Below are 20855 nucleotides of genomic sequence, written 5' to 3' on the forward strand. Positions count from 1 at the left end.
GGTCCTAATGCCCCAGTATAGTGATGAGGACACTATACTCTAAACAGGCGCCGTCCTTCGGATGAGATGTAAAACTGAGATCCTGACTCTGTGGTCATTAAAAATCCCAGGGTGCTTCTCGAAAAGAGTAGGGGTGTGACCCCAGCGTCCTAGCCAAATTTTTTATTGGCCCTTACCAATCATGGTCTCCTTATAATCCCCATCTATGAATTGGCTTCATTACTCTGCTCTCCTCCCCACTGATAGCTGATGTGTGGTGAGAGTACTGGTGCACTATGGCTGCTGTTGCATCATCCAGGTGGGGCTGCACATTGGTGGTGGTGGAGGGGAGTCCCCATTACCTGTGAAGCGCTTTGAGTGGAGTGTCCAGAAAAGCGCTATATAAGTGTAAGCAATTATTATTATGAATTAAATCAGCGTCTTATTTACATTCTTTTTGGAGTCAGTGTTGATTTAAACGGGACACAAAAGCTCTCATTTATCATAAATCTCAGGCCGTTTCGAGTTTCGCATGCCGATTCTCAACCTTTGGCTCAAAGATCTTTAGGGGTCAGTAGCTTGTCAAATCACCACTCCTGCAGGGTGGATCTGGGCCAGCGTTTACAGCGATGTGCAGCTCTGCTATTAAAATTGAATGATGAATCATACCTTTATTAGGATGAAATACTTTTGCTTGATTAAACGGGGTGTCCTTATTGACACTGAGCACATGAACGATGAAGTGTGCAGCAGAGTTTCAAGTTGCTCCCCAAGTATAATCGCAAACTGAGACTGCTGGGGAAAGGCCAGATTAGGTCACCAACTATTTTTTCTACTCCATTAAAAGATTCTACAATTTCTCAAAAAAGTGTAAGTACGCAGCGCAGACTAAAGCCTTAAAAATAGCACAACGGATAGCCTTTATGTTGACGTTGTTCAATAGTGCTCCCATGTCCATTTATACACTGCACAGATTGCCATTATCTGACCTTCCCTAACAGGTGGCAGTGCAACTTTAAAAAAAGTCCCTGTTGAAATGTGATTGTATCTGACCGGGAATGATGGTTGCTATGCGTTTCCAAAATCTACAGTACAAATAAAGTTTTGTTTGAAAAGTACGTGCGCACACACACACGGTAAAAGGAAAGATAAGAGAACACTGTAGGGATAGTTCTTCAATATACCTGACACAGGGCTTCACAACCAAGTCTTAACGCAAACCAGAGTTCTGTGCTCGCTGCATGTGTAGACACTGACTAATTCTTCTCTAGTTAAGCACGTCTTGGGTAAAGGCAGGAAAGGACGTGCCACATTTAAAAAAGCACTGTAAGTCAAGGTCAGTTTACTGGGAAATAAACCTCGTAAAGGCAAACCACAGCAAAAGCAAAGGAGAAGTGTACAGTTCAACACAGCTCATTCTCTCAACACGCAGAGGCAGCAGACTTTAGCATTCAGGGAGGTCTGCATCCCACCAGCATTTTATAGGTCTCTACGTCTTAGCTTTTCGCAGCTCCTAAAACAATAGATTTATTTTTTCCAAGTCGACTGCATAATTAGAAGATTAGTTAACATCAAAAGCAGCCCACTCATGGGCTCCCAGGGGCTGCTGAAGATCGCATCTGTTTTAGACCACACAACACTACCCCCCCCACCATCACTCATCCAGCTTTCAAAACCTGCTGCAGCACCTTTAAATAGTCAACTGCACTCTGGCAACTGCAAAGTGGAAATCCCAGAAGTGCGCTGGATGTCGAACAGCGAACCCACGCAGCAGGTCCTCTGGGGAAGACTCCTTTCCTTCTCTCGCCTTGCGGCGCCTCCTTCCTCTTCTCCCGACAGATCTCCTCCTCCGTTAAATTTACAGACACAAAGAGACAGAGCCCTCCGAACGCAGGGCGCCTGTCCTCCCCCTCCCCCGGGGCTCGTTAGCCCGATCATCCTCGGCGCCTTACCTTATGTACGCTCTTGGGGTTCTCCAGCCATGCATAGTACATCTCCTCCACATAGTTTGAGCTAGTCCCGCTGAGGAAGGGCTCGGCGGCCACAGGCGCAGTGTAGCACCTGATTGGCTGAAACGTCCTCGGGGCCGCCGGCCTTTTGTGTGAGAAGTTCTGAGCAGTCTGAGAGGCCGTGAGAGGCCTCAGCTTGGCAGCACAAGTCCTTAACCGGTGCATTGCAGTCCCTTAAAACGCACGGCTCCGCCGGCCACCCGCTACTGAAAATCTCTCTTTTTCCCGTCTCGCTGTCGCCCTCTTTCTCTCTCTCTCTCGCTGGGATTGCTGTTCCCTGGAACTCTCCTCTGCGCGTCCCCGGCGTCGTCCTCGCGGATCCCCACGCCCTGTCTCTGCAGAGGCACCGGGAAACAACGGGAGGAAAGACGACAGCGTTACAGCGATCGCGAATTCTCAGGTCACTGTGGCTGTTGTCGAATGGGCATGAAAAAAAAAAACAACAGATTTTTGAAAGCTGCTTTACACAACAGTGAGTCACAATGGAAAAATGCACATTTCCCTAAAGAAAGGAAAGCAGAATAACCAGTATTCTAAGTGTCGGAATGTTTTCTGGACGCAGTTTAGGAAAAACAATGGTGACAGTCACTCAGCACGTGATGAGGAGGACACCATTCCCCAGTCTAGCTTTTGTGGAATAAACCTTGCCCGTTCTATGCCGGATGTTAACATTTTTGTTACGTTAATCTCATTGACAAACATTAGAAGCCGAAAGCCCCAAAGCTAAATATAAATACGACTTCACTGGTCTGAAAAGCAGAACTGGACCACAGTGTAGTCCTCGAGCCACCCTAATGTGACCCAAAGCAGCATTATATAATATCTGAACTTTTAACTGTGTCATTAATAACACAGCACAGCATCGAAATGCTCTAGTGCACACAGAAAAGTGCTACTTAAAGCAACAACATGTGTTGTACTACAAGACCCGAGTCCCGCAGAAGACAGATCATCTTTAATGTTCAAGGAATTTCTATTTACAGAAAGCAGGCCAAACATTCCCAGAACCACAACTATAGCCAGGTCTGATCGCCAAACACTGCAGAGAGACAGCCCTAGTGTCTACTTCAATTTAGCCTACAGGCCTCAGTTGCTTCTGTGCAGGACGTGTACCCTACCTACCTAAAACCCCCAGGCCACCACAATGCACAGACATGCAGTATGGAGACGGAAGGTGTTTTTCTTTACACTGACCCCCAGAGACATTTTGAGAGAGTCGAGAGTAACCTTAACAACCTGACAAAGGCCTGCCAAATCACAGAAGAACTGAAGAATGACTCTGCTGTCAGAGGAGTTTTCGCTGTAACTGAGACAACAGCTGTAGAGAGAAGTAGAGGTGTTGGATATATAAAAAACACGATGGCACACACACTGTAATCCACTGTGGAATCTGTATATTTGTAAGAGGTGAAAAATGTAACATAAAAGGAAAAGGTGAAATACACTGCGAGTAAAACAACTTTGCTGTACCCTCCCATGTCAAATTCCTTCCCTAAACCTCAACCCTGATTATTTCATTTAGGTATCCAGCGGAGAAAACGGTGACAGTGGGTTTCCTTATTTGGCAAAGCTGTTTCCGTCTGCAGTCTAGGGAAGGAAACGCCCTGCAGTCACCAGTCACCTGAATGGGCCTCTGTCAAGGCCCTTGTGTCAGAGACTCCTCTATCACTTGAGCTCTCAGGGGCTCCTTGTCAAGTAACCCCCCCTTGTCCTGGGGACGCAGGCTGAGGCCCGAGGTCTAGAAGAACCTGAGAACCAAACCTGATCTGTTCAGTTCACGCCCCGAGGGGCAGCATGAGGTCACGTGGGGACCCTCTGCTTCTTACCCAACACCCTCACAGGGCGGGCCAGGGCGTGAGCTGAGCTCCAGGGCTACGGCTCTCCTCTTAATAACACCTAACGCTCTGTCGCATCGCTCCTGGAACCTGCAACATGCAAAGCCTGACTTTTATCACTTGTTTGACAATGCAGGTTCATGCAAGCTTTCGAGCTTATCTCAGGCGTGTCCCCAGGTCAGCCTGTGGTCACACCGAGAACTCAGCTTCAGCTGCCAATGGCTAAGGCCTATTTGGCAAGAGGAAGTGTGCCTTCAGCTTGCAAAGTTGAAATCCACACAGTAGATTTTTTCTCTACTGAGCAGGAAGACAGATCATCGGAGCAGACATGTACAGTCAGTAATGTGGGTCCTGTGCGGGCTCTGCCTACCACAGTCAAGACCTGCAACTCCAAATATTCATTAACTGTGGCTCAGGAACACGTGAGCTGTCTGGCAGCCTGCCCCAGTCAGGATTCTCACAGAGCCAGAAAAGAGATTCAAAGTTTCAGTTTTAAAAACTGCACATATTGGGATCCAGAAATATACATGGGCAGTAAAAAAAAAAAAGAAGGATATGTGGGAGGAGAATTCACTGAAGGTCCAAACTCCATGTCTGCAAGTCAAATCGGAAAAGTCTGACTTTGGTTTGTCCAGTAAGAAATCTAATCAGATGAGCATCACCTGTTCCATCCAAAGGGGTAAAAACAGGATTAAGTGTTCCATGTGCAGCTAATTCATAATCCAAGAATTTTTCCAATGTAACCTGAATTCTTCTCAGGACCCTTCCTCTTAAACAAACCAAAAAGACAATTAAAACATTCGTTTGTTCAGCCTTGTCTGGGGGGGGGGGGGGCAAAGGGCAACTGCTTGAAACATGAAAGAGAAGAAAGTCCCACAGACTGTCATCATAGGACTCAAATTTCAATGGAGGAAGAAGGTTAAAGATGGAGTCTCGGGCAGAGCTCGCCATGGGACAAGAGGAAGCTGATGCTGGCTGGTGTTTCTGGGCAGGAAAATGAAGATCCACTCAGGTTCAGATCAGGGAAGTGTCAGGCAAACCAGACTACAGGGCACACAGTGGCATGTTTGAGGACACAACAGTAACAACAGAATGAGCACTCAAGCTGATGGCTCCCCAATCTTCAGGACTGCTCCTGTGCTCCGTATGCAGTCATGTGCTTTCCTGCACAATGTACCACATCAGCAATTACTGTGGCTCTCCCTCGTCTTGCTACAGCAACTGCCATGAAGTCTAACTCCATTGATCCGTTATCGGAAAACTGCGGATTGCTGATATGCATCCTGGAGCCTCTCTCCCAGTGGTTGGGATACTGTGGATGGGACACAGGTCCATCACCGTACCTAGTCAGCAAGTGTTTTTACCAAGTGCTGCGATTTCCTCCCACATTCCAAGCTTCTCACAGAAACAGACCCAGGCTGGAATCGAAGCCAGGACCCAGTTAACTACCATGCTGCCCTCCATTCCGTTTGTATTGAGATAAACGTGAGGTGACTAAGCTCCTCGTCCAGTGCACACATACAGACCTCATTCACTCAGTGCTGTACATCACGCTGAAGCTACTATGAATCATCGGCACTCACCACTCACGAGCAGCACAGCACTGATGCGGCTCATCACAGACACCCGTGTCTGTGAAACTCACTCGTTCCTCTACGTTACATCTAAAACTTCACAGTGAAGATTGTGCCGTGTGCACCAAGCCGAACAGCATGAAATGAAAAAAATAAGGCCCGCGCCTATGCACCGCACAAGGTGAGAACACAAGCAGAAGGAATGATCCAGGACCCAGAGAGAGTGGACACCAAGCAACAACGCAGCAAACAGATTGCGACTGCAAACAAGACGCTAGCGGCCCTTTTGTGAAAGGATGACATGCCTCCTTCCTAAGGTTATTGGAATGCTTTCACAGAGGTACGTTATGATTTTTTTTCCTTCTCCAATTACAGAAGAAGAATGGGCTCCTGTCGACATTCTTGTGCAAGTCCCTGCATCACTCAAGCAGGGCTCTGAACAAGTCACAGGCTTCGCATCCTGCTGGGTAGCCCCAGGACTGTGTGGACTGATCTCCAAGTCCATCAGCACCTTTAAGCCCTGAGATGTATTTCTATCCGTTTCTAATTTCACTATGTTACTGTGAAGATGGTGTACTGTGAAAAGAGATACAAAAGAAGTGCAAGCTCCACATGTAAATGGCCAAGAAAAGATCTTATATAAAAGATCACCTATATGCGAACTGCACTTTTAATTGTGAAATGCAAGAGATACTTCATTTTTTACATGTTATCTGCTTTTCAAGCCCTTGCTGCTTCTACAGCCATGTATCTTCTGTTCTGTTTGAGCTGAACAGCGTTTCTGGCTGAATAACAGACAACTCAAAAGAGCCGTGTTCAGCACAGACCCAAGAAGAGGCGATGGTGGTTGGGGTAGGTCCCAGCACATAGAACTTTGCCCTTTTGCTCGTTTATTTCTAAGCGTTGGAGTAATTTATGCATTCCTCATTATGTATTGATTGCTGAAGTCAGCATTAAAAAGAAAGACTAGAGTACTGTGCGGGGCTGTAAAAAAAAAAAGTGTTATCTCGCCTCATGCTTCCAGGAACGCACACAATGTGCGCACACACACACGCGTTGTGTGTGTATGCGCGGGTCTCTTTTCATGGCAACCCGTAGCCGCAGTGAGTGCAGCAAAACAGCCCTTCTTTAACAACAAGGCAGCTTTCTGCAGCACGGGGACCCGGTCACAGTTCTGCGCTGAACCTCCAGTGAAGTTCCCAGAGAGCCTATTTTCCCCCCCGCGTCTTGTTTGTCCCACTAGCGGACTACGCTTATGTCCTGACCTTGCGTCCTCGCTATACTGCACTTTCTCTCCTTAAACTCAACCAAGCCCAGTCCCGCCCGGCTCAGTCCCGCCTCCATCCTTGCTAAAAGCTTCGCTGATTGGCTGCGTTAGCAGCAGCCCGCCTACACCGCGGCGGTGCGATTGGGTCGTCGCTACTGTCCATCACTGTGTCCTTTCCTTGCGTACCGGGTTACAGAAACAATTTTGCTAGAATATTTCAGCCACCTTTCCTGCAGGGGAAAGAAACTACAGCCTGGCATTCCCAAGGCCTGCCCGGGAGTTCAGACAGGTACTACAGAAGGTCTGCTCCCATCGCTACCTATTACTAAAAGATCCTAAGTTACTTCTCTATGCCGTCACAGAGATGTGCTTCATTCCCCCGGTTTTTAGTCGCGCCGTTCTTTTTCTAAATGCAACCTATCTAGAAATAATGCAGAGGACTTACGTTTTGTTCTCCTTTAGTCGGTTAGCGGGTGAAAGTCTGTAAGTATTTCGGCGAATATTAGTTAACAAGCGGCTCGGCACCTCACAGCCGCACTGCCCTCCGATTCTCCAGACTGGAAATGACAGCGCGCGGAGCAAGACTACTCCGAGTCCAGGCCTTCTGCGTCACCGCGCTCTGACGTCACGAACAGGAATTTTGGCGTGCCGCACCCTCACGCTGGGAGACGTAACCTTAGCTGTAAGGACGAGCTCGCCGCTTGTTGCGCGTATTGTAGTGCCCGTTAGGAAAAAATATTTTTTGCTAAATAAATATAAAAAAAGCAACCGTTTTATTCCTCAGCTTTTTACATTGTGAATTACACGTAGACAAAATAAACTCTTTAGGAAGAAGTTTGCTACTTAAAGTCCTGACAGGGGAGGAAGCGTCCTGATTTCACGAGGTCCGGTGTTTACTAGTTGGGTTACGCTCGGTGTTAAATCCAGGCCCCGAGCACTGGGAATGTGCGTTGCTAAAGGCTTTGTCACACCGTGCTTTGTGTGAGTGGGGAGCCTCCCTAACCTCTTTAAGATGAGTTCACCTGTGTGTTGCTGTGGTCTTGGCCCCTAGAGACCAGAAATCTGCCGCTGCTAGGTGACAGGATGGGATGTGAATGGGAAACTCTAGAGCAGCCTTTGGACAGTCATCCCTGCTGATGAAATGAAGGGCTTGGTGGGAGAAGGCCAAGGGTGGTTTCTCACCCTGGTTACAGTCCGCATGAGGCGTGCCTGCTCCTGACCAGCTGTGCTCCTCTCCCACCTCAGCAGAGAGGCCGCTGCTGCCCTTTCTGAGGCCAAAGAGTGGTGGTCAGTTTTACAGCTGTGTGAGAAGTGAAAACTCTGTCCACCCCCACCCCAAACACCACTGCGTGAAACGCTGTCAATTCAAGCTTTATCTTTTTCAATTCAAACTTTATTGTCCCCTAGGGGAAATTAGTTTCACGACACAAACACAACACAATGACAAATGCACATCATCAAAAGGGAAGAGAATACAGAAGTGTTACAGGAGAAAAGAAACAAGAGACAAGGTAGTGACTTTGCATTGTTCAAGAGTGATTGCAGTGGGGACGAAAGATTTCCTGAGTCTGTTGGTTTTATACCTGGGGGGCACAGAGGCATTTCCCAGATGGGAGAAGTGTGAATTCACAATGGAGGGGGTGAGACACACACTCCCTGATGCTTTTGGCTTTCTTAGTCACCCTCTGTTTGTAAAGGATGCTTAAGTTGAGGGGTGAGTCAGAGAGGCCCTTCCCCCAGTGCAAGCTGCACCAGTCTCAGAAAGCACTGTGCCAGTGTGATTCTGAAGTCTCTGTGCAGGCCTGCTGCCTGGTACAGAAACATGCTGTATGTCTGTCTCACTTGCATCTGTATAGCTGGTGTGGGAGCACAGTCCATCTGCGTCCGTGCAGGCCTGCTGCCTGGTGCAGAAACATGCTGTGTGTGTCTCACCTGCATCTGTATAGCTGGTGTGGGAGCACAGTCCATCTGCGTCCGTGCAGGCCTGCTGCCTGGTGCAGAAACATGCTGTGTGTCTGTCTCACCTGTGTCTGTATAGCTGTCTTTGGGTGTGGGAGCACAGTCCATCTGTCGATGTGAGAGGCTGCGTGCGGGTGTTGTGTACATGTGCCTCCGGGGGGGTGTGTGATCTCGCTGTTATCACTTCGCCTGTGATAGTGAGTGCTGGTGGTGGTGGGGGGGTTCAGGAGGAGAGACTTTGTCCTTTGTTGTGCAAGGAGGAGCTGGACTCTGCTCACACCAGCCTCGCAGCATCAGCACAGCGGGGCGCCGAAGGGGTGCTGGGGGGGGGCACACTCGGCAGTAAGGACAGGGGGGCACATCTTTGGCCAGGTGTAGGGGTCAGAGGGGGATCACGTCCGCAGGTGCGTTGATACGAGAGCCGTCATTTCCACGTCACGAGAGGTTTCTGCCCTGTCAGCTGGTGCAAGTGCATTCCTCCTCTCTGCCAGAAATCAGCGAGACAGCAGCTGGCAATGAGGAAAGGGAACTCTTCGTCCGCCGGACAGACTGCAGGAGACACCGGTCACCACAGGGTGTCATCACCTTGCCCGGAACACTATAACTTCCCCGTTTTATCAGGTTTTGCTCAGTGGCAGCTAAAGAATCTGGTTATTCCATCCACCCATCCCTTTTTAAATTCTTTATTTAATTAAGGGTTGTGGGGGAGTGCCTATCCCAACAAGAAACAGGCACAAGGACACCCTGGACAAGACGGGACGGCACTCCATCACCGGGCACACAGACTCGCACCAGGCCAATTTTCCCAGATGCCAACTCACCCAGTATGTCTTTGAACTGTGGGAGGAAACTGGAGCACCCAGAGGAAACCCATGTGGACCTGGGAAAAACATACAAACTCCTCACAGACAGTACTCCAGGTGCTACAAGGCAGCCATGCTAGCCAACGATAAAAAGACATTTTAATTAGTTTAAGCCAGGATCCACTGGATCAGCTACAGTCCTTCTGGCATTTTCAATGTTTTTCAGACAGAGGAAACGACAACAGCAAGGAGAAAGAGAGAGAGAGAGAAGGGAGGGCTTATATTGAAGTTGTTGCTTTTATTGATAACATTTTAACACATTTCCTTAAGTCAGAGAACACATAGAGCACATCGGAGAACAGTAATCATCAGTATAATCATCCGAGAAATAGAGTAGTTTAATATCTTCATAGAAACCAGAACTGACAGAAACAAAAAAGAAAAGAAAAGAAGGTTTTAAACTGCGGAGAAACTATACTTTGAAAAGAAGGACAAGGGGGGGAAGAAAGGCAGAAGGAATACTACAAAGAGTCGTCAGCTCGGTGTTGTCAGGCAGCAGGAGGAGAGAGAGAGAGCAGCGTCGTACAGAGCCGAAGAGCTGAGCGGACGCAGGACCACCTCTCCGCGGGGCAGGCGGCTTGACCCTGGGCTGGAGGAGCGACGAGAACCCCGAGCGAGTCCGGGTAAGCCCCTCCCCACCAGTTGCTGCCCCTCCCTTTCTTGTTTCGGAAGGGCGGTGTGGTTCCCCCGCCAGCTCCCCCCCACCCTCGCTGCGGGACCCTGCAGTGGGACTGTGACGGGAAGAGCGAATCATGCTACACGGATGTTAAGGTCCTGTCGTCTTCCGGCGGCGCTGCTAGGGGCAATGGGCGAGGACCAGGGCTGCACTGGCCTTCAAAGCGACACCTGAGCGCCTTCCGGCCACTACCGCACAAGCTGCGTGGAGTGTCTGGAGTGTCCTAGTGTCGCATCGTGGGCGCCTCCTGCTGCGATAAAGGGCCCGGGATTAAGATTAAATCTGCACCATTTATTACAAACGTGCCACACCCTTGTCTTTAGTTTTAGTGTCCTTGGAATAATTTAGTTTTCAAACCACAATGCTGTTTGTCCTCTAAACCAGGGAAGGTCAATCGAGATAAAAGATTATAAAACACATTAGATCTACCCTGAAGAGAAAACAGAATCGAAAATTTGGACCCCGATGGAGATAAGGAATAAACTGTTTTAAACTTTTGTTTTTACCAAGGTGCAACTGCACTGTAATAACTGTGCCTTCCACATATCATGTTAAAATAAACATGGCATTTTCAATCACACGCAAGCTCTTAACAACAAACGAAAATAATTACTGTTCTATCAGCCATTATTCTTCACTTTTTAATCGAAAATGTATTTGACAGCGTTTGATTGCGCCATCTAGCGTACGTGTACGTAGCCTGCAGGTCTTGTTTACAAAGGAAATTCAGCAGGATTAAAAGTAAACGTATACTGTTTTCTTCGGACACCCGGCAGCTCACGTACAGGTTTGTCTGGAGTTTCAGACTGAAAAAAACAAGAGAATTCAAGAGCGAAATAACTGTAACCCATAACCGAGGTGTTGAAAAGTGATGGACTGCGCTGAATTTCAAACCAAGTAACAACAGTCTTGCGAGTGGTCATGGCTTCGTGATCGTAAACTGTATTTTGACCCTTTTAAAAATAGACGATTGACTGAAGAATTTTGATTTGATTTAGTGGAGCAGCGGTTTCCCCGAATGGTGTGTGTGTGTGTCTCCTCGCGCTACAGGTGTACGGCGTGGAAGGCCCCACGCGGGGCATCAACAAGCTCAGACTTTGCATTCGCACGAGGCTACAGGAGCGGAACCTGCTGCAGCTGAAGCAGAGCAGTCTTCTCTTTAAAAGGCTTCCGAAAAGGCGAGACCAGTGTACAGTATTTGACTGAAAACAAAAAGAATAAACATATCCGTAGGTTTGAGGGGGCGGAACGGCTCTCCTGTCGACTGAAAATAGGGTTTCAGGCGCCCTATCACAGGTGGTTCACGGGTGTTGATCGTCCGAAACCACGCTACCAGGTTAAGAAGAACCAGCCCTAGCGGTCAATACAAGTATTGCAATCCCCCCCAAAAAAGACGAAAACCGATGCAAGTCGTCTCTCATCTCGATTTTGTTCCCCAAACAAAGGGGGAGGAAATTATTCTCCTTCCCTGAGAATGCAATTAAAACAATGGAAGATGCTTTAGTAGCTTGACAAGAGTTGGGAAAAGAAGACTCTTTAACAGAGTGAAATGGGTCAGGCTCCTCTGGCAGTGCTTGAGAGGAGCTGGCGGTAGCTAAGACCATCAGCTGGGCCCGCCAGGGATGGTGTGACTGGTGTAGAGCCCACCCCCCTCGCCCCCTCCCTGGACCGGCAGCTGTGAGAAGCATGAACAGGTCCCAGCCCCGCAGACCACAGGAGGCATGTCTTTCTGCTCCGGTAAGAGCCTGCGGCAAGGCCAGAACACTCTACAGCTCCTTCTTCGGAAGAGGCCGGCACCTCGGAGACGAAGAAGAAAGAACATAAGACTGGTCACCAGGAGACGCGGAGGAATGCAGGCTGCAGTCTGGTGTGCTCAAGTGAGATGAGCTTGACTTGGGAGAAGAGAGCTGAAGCCTGGTCCAGAAACTCTCCTGAAGAGGAGATCATGTGACCTTGGAGGGGGGCTCACAGTTCCACAGACCTGCAGTTGTTCCAGCTGCCAGGAACATGTGACTGGGACCCTTTGGTTCCAGAAAAGGACAAACGCATGGCCAAACTTTCAGTCATAGCCGTCAGGCTTTTCCGTGGAAGACTGTCGGGCTTCGAGAAACTCTCCAGAACCCCAAGCAGAGGAGCCAGCAAGATGCTGAACTGGGAAAACTGCAGCAAAAGTCCATTGCATTGACCTGTGACCTGAGGGAGAAGAATGAGGTCCTACAGCCTAATGAAGAGCAGAAGAAGAGTCAGTGTGGTCATCTGAGACACTGATGAGTGAATGCCCACTTCAGAACCACCTGACACAAGTAAACAGCGAGCTGCAGACCCAGCTATACCATGAGCCTCCAGGCGGTAGTAGAGGAGGCCCAGTAGGTAATGGCCATCCTCCTAGATCTCTAGTCCAGAGTCTCTTGCACTGCAGTGAAGTAGTCCGTAGAGGTGTTCCCAACTCAAGCAGGCCCTTGCGGAGAGGAGAGGTGGAGGACACAATTCTCTTTACAGAAGCCCAGTTACAGACCAGCCAGAGTAACAGACTACTCCAGAAAGAAGAACTCTAACAACTGAACGTTTGTCTACACTCCTAATCTTTTGCTGGAAAACTCTGTCTGTGGAAAAAGATGCCAAGAGACAGCGAGTTCTGCTCAGACTGAGAAGGGCAGTGTGCAACAGCTGCCACGGCAGTGACAGATGGAGGAGCTTCGGGAGGTCTTCCCATGGATGCACAGCAGGAAATCGGGCTGTAGGAAGTGAAAGTCATTATTAGCCCTTCACCATATTCCCTGGGGAAACCCTATTGACCCAGCACAAGGAGGCAGAAGGGTCTCGGAGAAGACTACAAACCTATAAGCAAGGTCGTCCTGTGCAGTCTGAAGACTTCTGGAGGAAGGTGGAGCAGGGGAGGCTGCCCTGGTCCCCAGATCCAAAGGATTAAGATGTCCCGTCTTAAGTGCTCAATGGGGAAGAGTACCGTAAGGTCTTGAGAGTTTTACCCTTTAGCCCTAAAGGACTGGGGAAGTACCATATTTAGTCTTTGGGAAAGTACTTGGTCCTTTTCCTGGGGAAAAGAGATTGTTTCCTCACCTCAAGTCTAAGACTGAAAGAATTGTTATGGAAAAGGGCTCAATCAAGGAGGACGGCTCCCTGGACTGGATGTTAAAGTGCTTGTTTAGGAGGAGTAGCACGTCTCCTGAATGGACTGGCTCTGCCACAAGAGGCTGCCTAATGATGCCTCACCACCTTCAAAATCCACACTGCGTGCAGGCACTAGCAAAGTAAGCAGCCATAAAGACCCGTCTCTCAGCTGCAGGGTATTTAGACGGCAAGATGGTGGACATGGGTGGGTAGGAAAGGTGCAAGAGAGGAAAAAGTACAGTTTGGCTCGTGGTTGCACTCTCTGGGGAGTGGGTTTACTCCAAGGGTTATGAAAGGAAATGACAGCAGGGCAGAGTACGGTGTGCTCACTCCAAAGGGTTGAGGGTAGCAAGAGGGTAGTCTTGCCTGAGGTTAGAATGGAGGCTGGGAGTGGAATCCCAGCAGACGCAGTAGATGGTGGCATGGGTGCTAGTCTGGGTTCTTGAGTAATAACCCTGCCCAGACAGGATCAGCCTGGCAGGGTTGAGTAGGTTACTAGGTCACTACTTGGAACAGCTTCCTGGTGGTTGAAGCTATAGTGCTGGTGAATTAAAAATGAGGGGGGAAAAAAGACAAAACGGGGGTAAACTTAATGGCTTTCCCTTTCCCCAATAAGGGAAAGTTTACGGTTTACACATCTTGGAGGGGATGTGGGTTGCTGAGTAGGGGTGGGAGGAGTGGTCTAGATTTAATGGTTGGCCATGAAGAATGCACCTACCCGCCATGATTCTACTTCATACAAAAATCCCCGCAGAATGCAGGTCCATGGGATATAAGGGCAGTGGTGGCCAGGGAGCACTCCTGGTGATGTTGGCTAGGGAGAAGAAAGCCCCGTCTCCCTGCTGCTACTGTGAGTTTTCCTGGGGAGGGAAAATGGCTGCGGTTGTTATTTGACAGAGAAACAACTCACCCCACCAGCCTCCCTGACCTAGTGGAGGTCATGGTTGAACAGCTGCAGAATGGCCTTCGTCTGCAGATGGTTCCTGGCTTTGCAGGTGTTCTGTGTTTTGGCCATGGTCCTGTTGATGCCCTAACTTTAGCGCGTTGCCTTGCGTTACGCTGTAACTCCATCCTGGAGATGGAGCTGGGTGGGGGTCGTGGGGGAGATGTGCAACGGAGCTCATGCTTCTCTGAGCGTTTGTGTTACAGGTGAGCGGTGTAGAGGCCATGTAGGGAGAAAAATAGAGCAGGCTTTCACACAAGGTTATAAGCACAAAAATCTATGGTGGCCAATTCAGATCGATCTATTCCATAGAAGCTGCTCTGTCGAGTCAGGCTGGTATTAACCGTTAGAGCAGGGACAAACACTTGTATCGTGCTTTTTCACGACTAGCATCATCTGAAAAAGATTTTATTCCTTATCAATTACAGGGTCTGACATTCAGCAGTATTTCAACGTCAAGGATAAACACTTCAAATTAAACATTTAAATCAATGAATTAGCTCGGTTAAATAACTGGCTAATACTTCCAAGAGCGCAGCCGGATAATCTGTGCCTGGGTGTGATCCATCTACAAATGCACGTGCTGTACGAACACGCTGCTCTCGATCAGCTCTGCAGTGCAGACTCCCGCTGCCGTGACAACACTGAGCCCTGTACAAAAGCATGCCATACAATCATCATGACAGGTTTATCATCATCATCATCATCATCTTGAGACAAAAATAGTTTTATGCACTTACAAAGCTCAGAAAATAGAGAAAGGTTCATAGTTTTACAGCATTCAGTAAAAAAACAAAAAACACCAAACTTATTGTCCTGTAGAATGTCATGCAAAGAAATCCCATCTATGATATTACTAGGTAACTGCAGGTCAGCAATATTTTTTTCTTAGATTTTTTTTAAAAATGATTATTTTTGATGCTAAACACACTGAAGAACAAAAGACCATTTTCAACATGCGGCTATTTCTCCTGGGGGGGGGGGTATTTTTTTTTTCCATTTACAGTTTTTTTTTTAAATTGCGCGCACGCACACACATCCATATCATCACATCAAGCACCGGGGTGAACAAAAAAAAGAAAAGGACCAAAAAAAAAAACCCCTAGCGCATCACAGATTGCAAGTGGCTTGATCGTACCGGTTTTTGCTTAACCTTCAAAGTCTGTAACTTTCCCTCTAGTTTGACTCCCCCAAGTCCCTTCATGGTGAACCCAGATGTGCACAAAATGCCTCTGGAAACTGAATTTTCACCCCTAAAATCAGATCGCTCCAGCAGGCTGTCTCCAGACAGAGCAGGTATCAGCAGCTGGTCTGGTAACAAAAAATGATTTCAAAATTCACCCTCATCTTACTTTCCACAGAACATTAGCGTACGTGAAGGTACTGCAGTGAATAAAAGGAGGCTGTGTTTTGCCGGAATTAACTCCTAAATCCTACAAGTTTCAAGGCCCTTTAAAAAGATCCCTCTACATGTCCTTGGTCAGCTTGTGATCCCCCCCCCCCCCCCAGCCCAGACTGTGCACAGCGTCTGTACTGCCTGGCCTTTCTTTAACTGAATCAGTGACATCCTGTCTGCAGTACTGTTTGCTGCCATTTCCAAGCAGTGACACTGATTCCACTGGCCTGTACAACAGATGTGTTCAGACCCAGCTGTATGGGTCTTGCTGCCCTAGGGAGGTCAGCAGTACCTACGGGACTGCACAGTGCGAGCATCACCAGTGCAACAGCAAATTTCACTGCTGGACTCTCCTCTGCTGCGCCTCCCTTCCTGCATCATCACAGTTTCCCTTGCAGCTCCCTGGAGCGCCACATTGCTGAGCACAATGTTTGCTTTGTGCTTCGAGGGCAGCACACAAGAAGGCTCGGTGCCTCGAGCTGGCAGCCTGGTCACTGTGTCCCTGCTCTGAAGTGGGATAAACGATGGGCATGCAGCCCAGAATCGGGTCCAGGCATCAGGTTCTGCACGGCCAGGCAGTGCCAAGTATCCATAGCACAAAAGTGGTTGGGTTAAAACTAACTGGGATTTCATACTACAGAAGAGCCCTCCCCCATCAGTTCAACATGCTGGAATTATCCAGGTTCCATGCCAATGGTAAAACTTTAAGCATATGCATCAGGCCCTGCATGATGCGTAAGGCCAGGCTCCCGGGTTCGAGCACGTTTGTATGTGCTCCCTTTTTCCATGTGTTGTCACATACCTAGCATCTGTCTCGTCAAGACTGCTCAGTATAATATGGGAAGGCTCTGCACGTCTTGAAGTATTATACTTCTTCAATGCCACCCCTCACGCAGAACGAGAGGTCTGGTTTCCTGTGCTAGAGCTTTGTTTTACAGTGAACAGCCTCCATACTTTCACACATCCAAGCACAAGGCTCCTAAGACCAGACCACTTACAGACCGCAATGCCCCAGCCCTGCTTTGGGGGGCGAATTCCAAATCCAGGTAAGACTGACCCCTCTGTGGATTTGGCCCTTCCTGTCACCGGCAATGTGACATCAAAACCCTCCCCCCCCATCACACAGCTTACTATAATAACAGCAATGAAACATTCAACACACCCATGGCCTTTTTCTGAAATTTGGAAAACCTGGTAAAAGTAAAATAATAAAAAGTACAAATAAATACAGAGATCATTTCAACACACATGAAATAAATTAAAACTTTCAAAGAAAGCAGACAATCCCCCTGAAAACTCCCCAATAACACCGTTCAAATCCCAGTGACCTACATGAAAACAAGATGTCCAAACTCGCTCCTAAAGTGAACATGAATCCCAATAAAATAAATACAAAATAATAGATATGCTTCAGTTTCTGACCTCTTCACTCAAACCTGCGCGTGTACATAGAATTCAGTACAACGCAGTCCCTCTGCGCCTCAGAGGCTCCGAAACTGCAAGAAAACCCCTTATTCCCACACATGGGCCTCATTGCAAGACCCGGGAAATAAGCATTCCAACCCCTCTGCAATGGCGGGGCGAACAAAAACCCGGAGAGACCAGTGAAAAAAAAAGACGGATTTTGGAAAACGCCTCTGGAGAGCTTCCCGCCGATGCGTATCCCCGCGCGCAGATCGCCAGGGAGAGAAACGCGTCTGCGCAGGAGTCTGCGCCAGTGGCGGTAAACCAACCTCGGAAGAGATTAAAAGTGAGAGCCCCTCCCCTGCTTTCCCTTCTTTCTGCTCGCCTGCAAACTCTACCATCACCACCCTGACAAGGAGAAAGAGTACCGAAGCAACAACAAGGATCCTGCAAGCACCGTCTATGGACCATAGCCAATAAGACGCTGAAAAGCACTTGGTTTGACTCTCTGCTGGAGATGGAGAGACTTTCCATTACCAGCATCAGCTCCCAGAAGCAGTAAATCTCTTCGCTGTGCCTCTTTCAGTGACACCGCCCAACACCAAACACAGCAGCCTTCCTCAGAGAGCAAATGCACTCCTCCAAACCCTAAAGTCTCCTGCAAAAACAAGTCCGAAACAAGACACACCTCCTGCTGTCCTCATTAGGATACAAGAACAGACCCTGGGGTGTGGATAACACTTGTCTGTAAACTCTGGTAATTATCAGTCTCAGTGATGAGAGAGTCTGCTCTGCAGCCCCAGACTCCAGGAACATCCACTTTCTGCTACATTCCTTTTTAAAAACTCCACACAACACCCACTGCATTTCTCGCTACGGGCATCCTGTTTGCTCAACACAGATTCGTCTTCGCTACCTGTGGATTATTGTCAGAAACCTCACATCCCCTGTTCTGGTCCTTCCCACAGTGGGCTGATTGCCCGGGCGACACCTATCGCCGACAGAAGCTACGTTCTCGTACTTGCAGAGTACAAGCTCAATCCTGGGCTGGGACAGCTGCGTCCTGGAGCCAGCCCCCCTGGGGGGGATCCATTCCAAATCCAGAAGCAAAGCTGACCCATCAGGCTTATCTTTGACAGCAGAGAGTTTTCCAAGCAAAAACTGGGACAATGCAAATTGGGATCTTATAGTACAGCAAAGCACAGCGCAGTTCTCTGGGAGCTGCAGTTGTAAAACTATGGGACGGTACAATACTGGGAATATTTTCATGATGCACTAGTATAGCTGGGTATGGAGGAAAGGGTTGCATGCAAGATGAGGCGTTGGCGTGTATGAGCCTCTTTGCTGGAGAGAGTCAGGCACAGAGAGGCTCTGCTGTAGAAAGTATTAGTACAGTAAAGTGGGAGTCTAGTAGACTGTGTTAATACAGAACAGAAGACAAGGCAGTGGAGGAGCAGAATGTAGGAAGTGTTATAGGAATACTGCACTGTGGCATGCTTAGAAAAGTATATCATACTACCACTGTCCAGAAGAAATGTAATATAGTACTTTTGGACTTGTGTAGTAGCCATATGCAGTAGATGATGTTAGTATAATACAGGAATTTGGTATATTATAGCGCAGCAAGAGAAATCAGTATAGTACTGAGATACGTTCCTGTAGAAGATGCAGTACTTTGAAGATCCATTCACTGAGGTGATCCCCAGCACAAGCCCTTAAAAGCCAAAAGTCACAAAAAACTAAAAACAAAACCTGTCACTCATGCTCATTAGCCTCATATAGCAAACTCTCCAGCACACAAAAGGATCCATATCACACTAAAGGGTTTTCACAAAATTATCAGACTGGCAGATTGGCAGAAGCAAGATAGCCAATCGTAACCCCTCTGCCCAAGTACGCATAGAAAACGTGAACCAATCATATCGCACTGCTCCAAATCAATCCCGCCCTCCCACCGCCTTCAAACTAAGAAAAACCTCTCCAGTTCTGACCTGGGCTCTCCTCTTGTTATTCCATTTCAGAACCAAACCACACAAGAATCGAACCTGGGCTGCTAGTAGAATTATAAACAGACAGAAGCATATACAAAACTGCCAATGTGTGTTTTACTCAAGCACGATAAAAACAGCCACTGAGAATACTGAAAAAACACTCATGCTTTAAAAAAAAAATTAAATATTCCTCTCTTATATTTCTAGAAACCACTGGCATCAAGAATATGAATTGTACAAATTACATATACAATCGCCATATTATAATAACCATAATCATAATAATATTAATAATAATAATGCATTTTGTTTAAAACTTTACATACTGTATTCGGAGCGCCTGTTCTTGGCACGGTAAACACTCAGCCAGTCGAGACAGAAATGGGATGACGTGATTAAAGAGTTGATACACAAACATGTGAGCGGATTAATACTGGACTGTTAAATAAGTCTTGTTTGATTCGCTGCTGATGCTGCTACTGTTGCTGCTGCCTTGGTCTTGAGTGGCGGTTGTCAGGATCCTTGGTTGTCATGCCGGAGGGTAGGTGAAGTGGATTATGGGATGGGTAAGAGGTTGTCCGGGTAGCCGGTAGATGATCGCTGGTCAGCTGGAAGGTTGCGTTAGCGGGCGCAGCACAGCAGCGGGCGGTTGTAAAGACGTGCATGCGGGTGAGGGCGCTGGCTCAAAGCTCGAACCCTGGACTCGCTCCCTCTTTCTCTCTCGCTGGCACCCTGTCAGACTCGGGCATTGCGGCCGCCCCTGCAACACAGACACAGCACAGGGCGCGGGTCAGCCTGGGACCGGCGGCGCTGGCCAGTCCACCGCGTCCCTCGGTTTCAACAAACCTGCTCGAGAAGCAGTCAGTTGCGTACGCAGAGCTCACAGGTGTCGCGAGAACCTGTGGTGAGGAAGAAGTACATAACACCAGATTCCTAAGACAATCCCCGCCACACCCGAGTTCACACCCGATGTGTTCTTCTACACAGAAAACACAAGTCTGGAAAGTAACGTGAGCATCTTCAAGCGACGCGAATTCAAGAAACTGTGAAAACAGTTCTAAGGCACCGTTTAAGCTTTGCAACATCAGATCTTCTGACCTTCTTTCAAGAATGTGGTTAATCAAGCATGGCAGAAAATGATTCTGTGTCCCACTCAACTCTTATTTCTTGCAGCTACGGACCCTTACGCTGGGACTGCTCACATCTCAACTTGCTGTGCGTGCATCTGTGGCCAGTTTAAGAAGCTATACTTCTTATTACAGTAACATCCTCTATTTCTCTGACTTACATTGCACCTGAATAACAATATTAAGGAGAACTAAGAACATCAGTATCATTATTTATTCAATTTTGTAACCCCAAGATAATATACAGAGAACACTAGAACTGCATTCTAGATAAGCGAGCACAGCAGAGACGAGGGGCTAGTGTAAGTGTACTAGAATTATTCTAGATAAGCGAGCACAGCAGAGACGAGGGGCGAGTGTAAATGTACTAGAATTATTCTAGATAAGCGAGCACAGCAGAGACGAGGGGCGAGTGTAAGTGTACTAGAGTAATTCTAGATAAGCTAACACGGGAGAGACGAGGGGCGAGTGTAAGTGTACTAGAATTATTCTTGATAAGCGAGCACAGCAGAGACGAGGGGCTAGTGTAAGTGTACTAGAATTATTCTAGATAAGCGAGCACAGCAGAGACGAGGGGCGAGCGTAAGTGTACTAGAGTAATTCTAGATAAGCGAGCACAGCAGAGACGAGGGGCGAGTGTAAATTTACTAGAATTATTTTAGATAAGCGAGCACAGCAGAGACGAGGGGCGAGTGTAAGTGTA

General features: G+C 48.0%; 2 protein-coding genes across 47 annotated transcripts in view; both read right to left on the bottom strand.

Moving 5' to 3' along the window:
- Window positions 1-7270, bottom strand: part of ogdhb (oxoglutarate dehydrogenase b) — a 49766-nt gene extending 42496 nt beyond the window's left edge. For all 3 annotated transcript variants that reach the window (XM_088624349.1, XM_088624348.1, XM_088624350.1), the window contains exons 1-2: window positions 7110-7270; window positions 1932-2323 (exon numbers count right to left, since the gene is read on the bottom strand). In XM_088624349.1, coding sequence (XP_088480475.1) covers window positions 1932-2153 — 222 coding nt within the window. In that variant the 5' untranslated portion in view covers window positions 2154-2323; window positions 7110-7270. The remainder of the gene's footprint in view (window positions 1-1931; window positions 2324-7109) is intronic.
- Window positions 7271-9704: 2434 nt separating this feature from the next.
- The window catches only part of camk2b2 (calcium/calmodulin-dependent protein kinase (CaM kinase) II beta 2), a 77044-nt gene continuing 65893 nt past the window's right edge, over window positions 9705-20855 (bottom strand). For all 44 annotated transcript variants that reach the window (XM_088624355.1, XM_088624361.1, XM_088624353.1 and 41 more), the window contains one exon: window positions 9705-19785. The gene's annotated coding sequence lies outside the window, so the exon portion shown is untranslated. The remainder of the gene's footprint in view (window positions 19786-20855) is intronic.

This window comes from Lepisosteus platostomus, chromosome 3, assembly GCF_059453375.1.
Source record: "Lepisosteus platostomus isolate fLepPlt1 chromosome 3, fLepPlt1.hap1, whole genome shotgun sequence".
Classification (NCBI taxonomy): domain Eukaryota; kingdom Metazoa; phylum Chordata; class Actinopteri; order Semionotiformes; family Lepisosteidae; genus Lepisosteus; species Lepisosteus platostomus.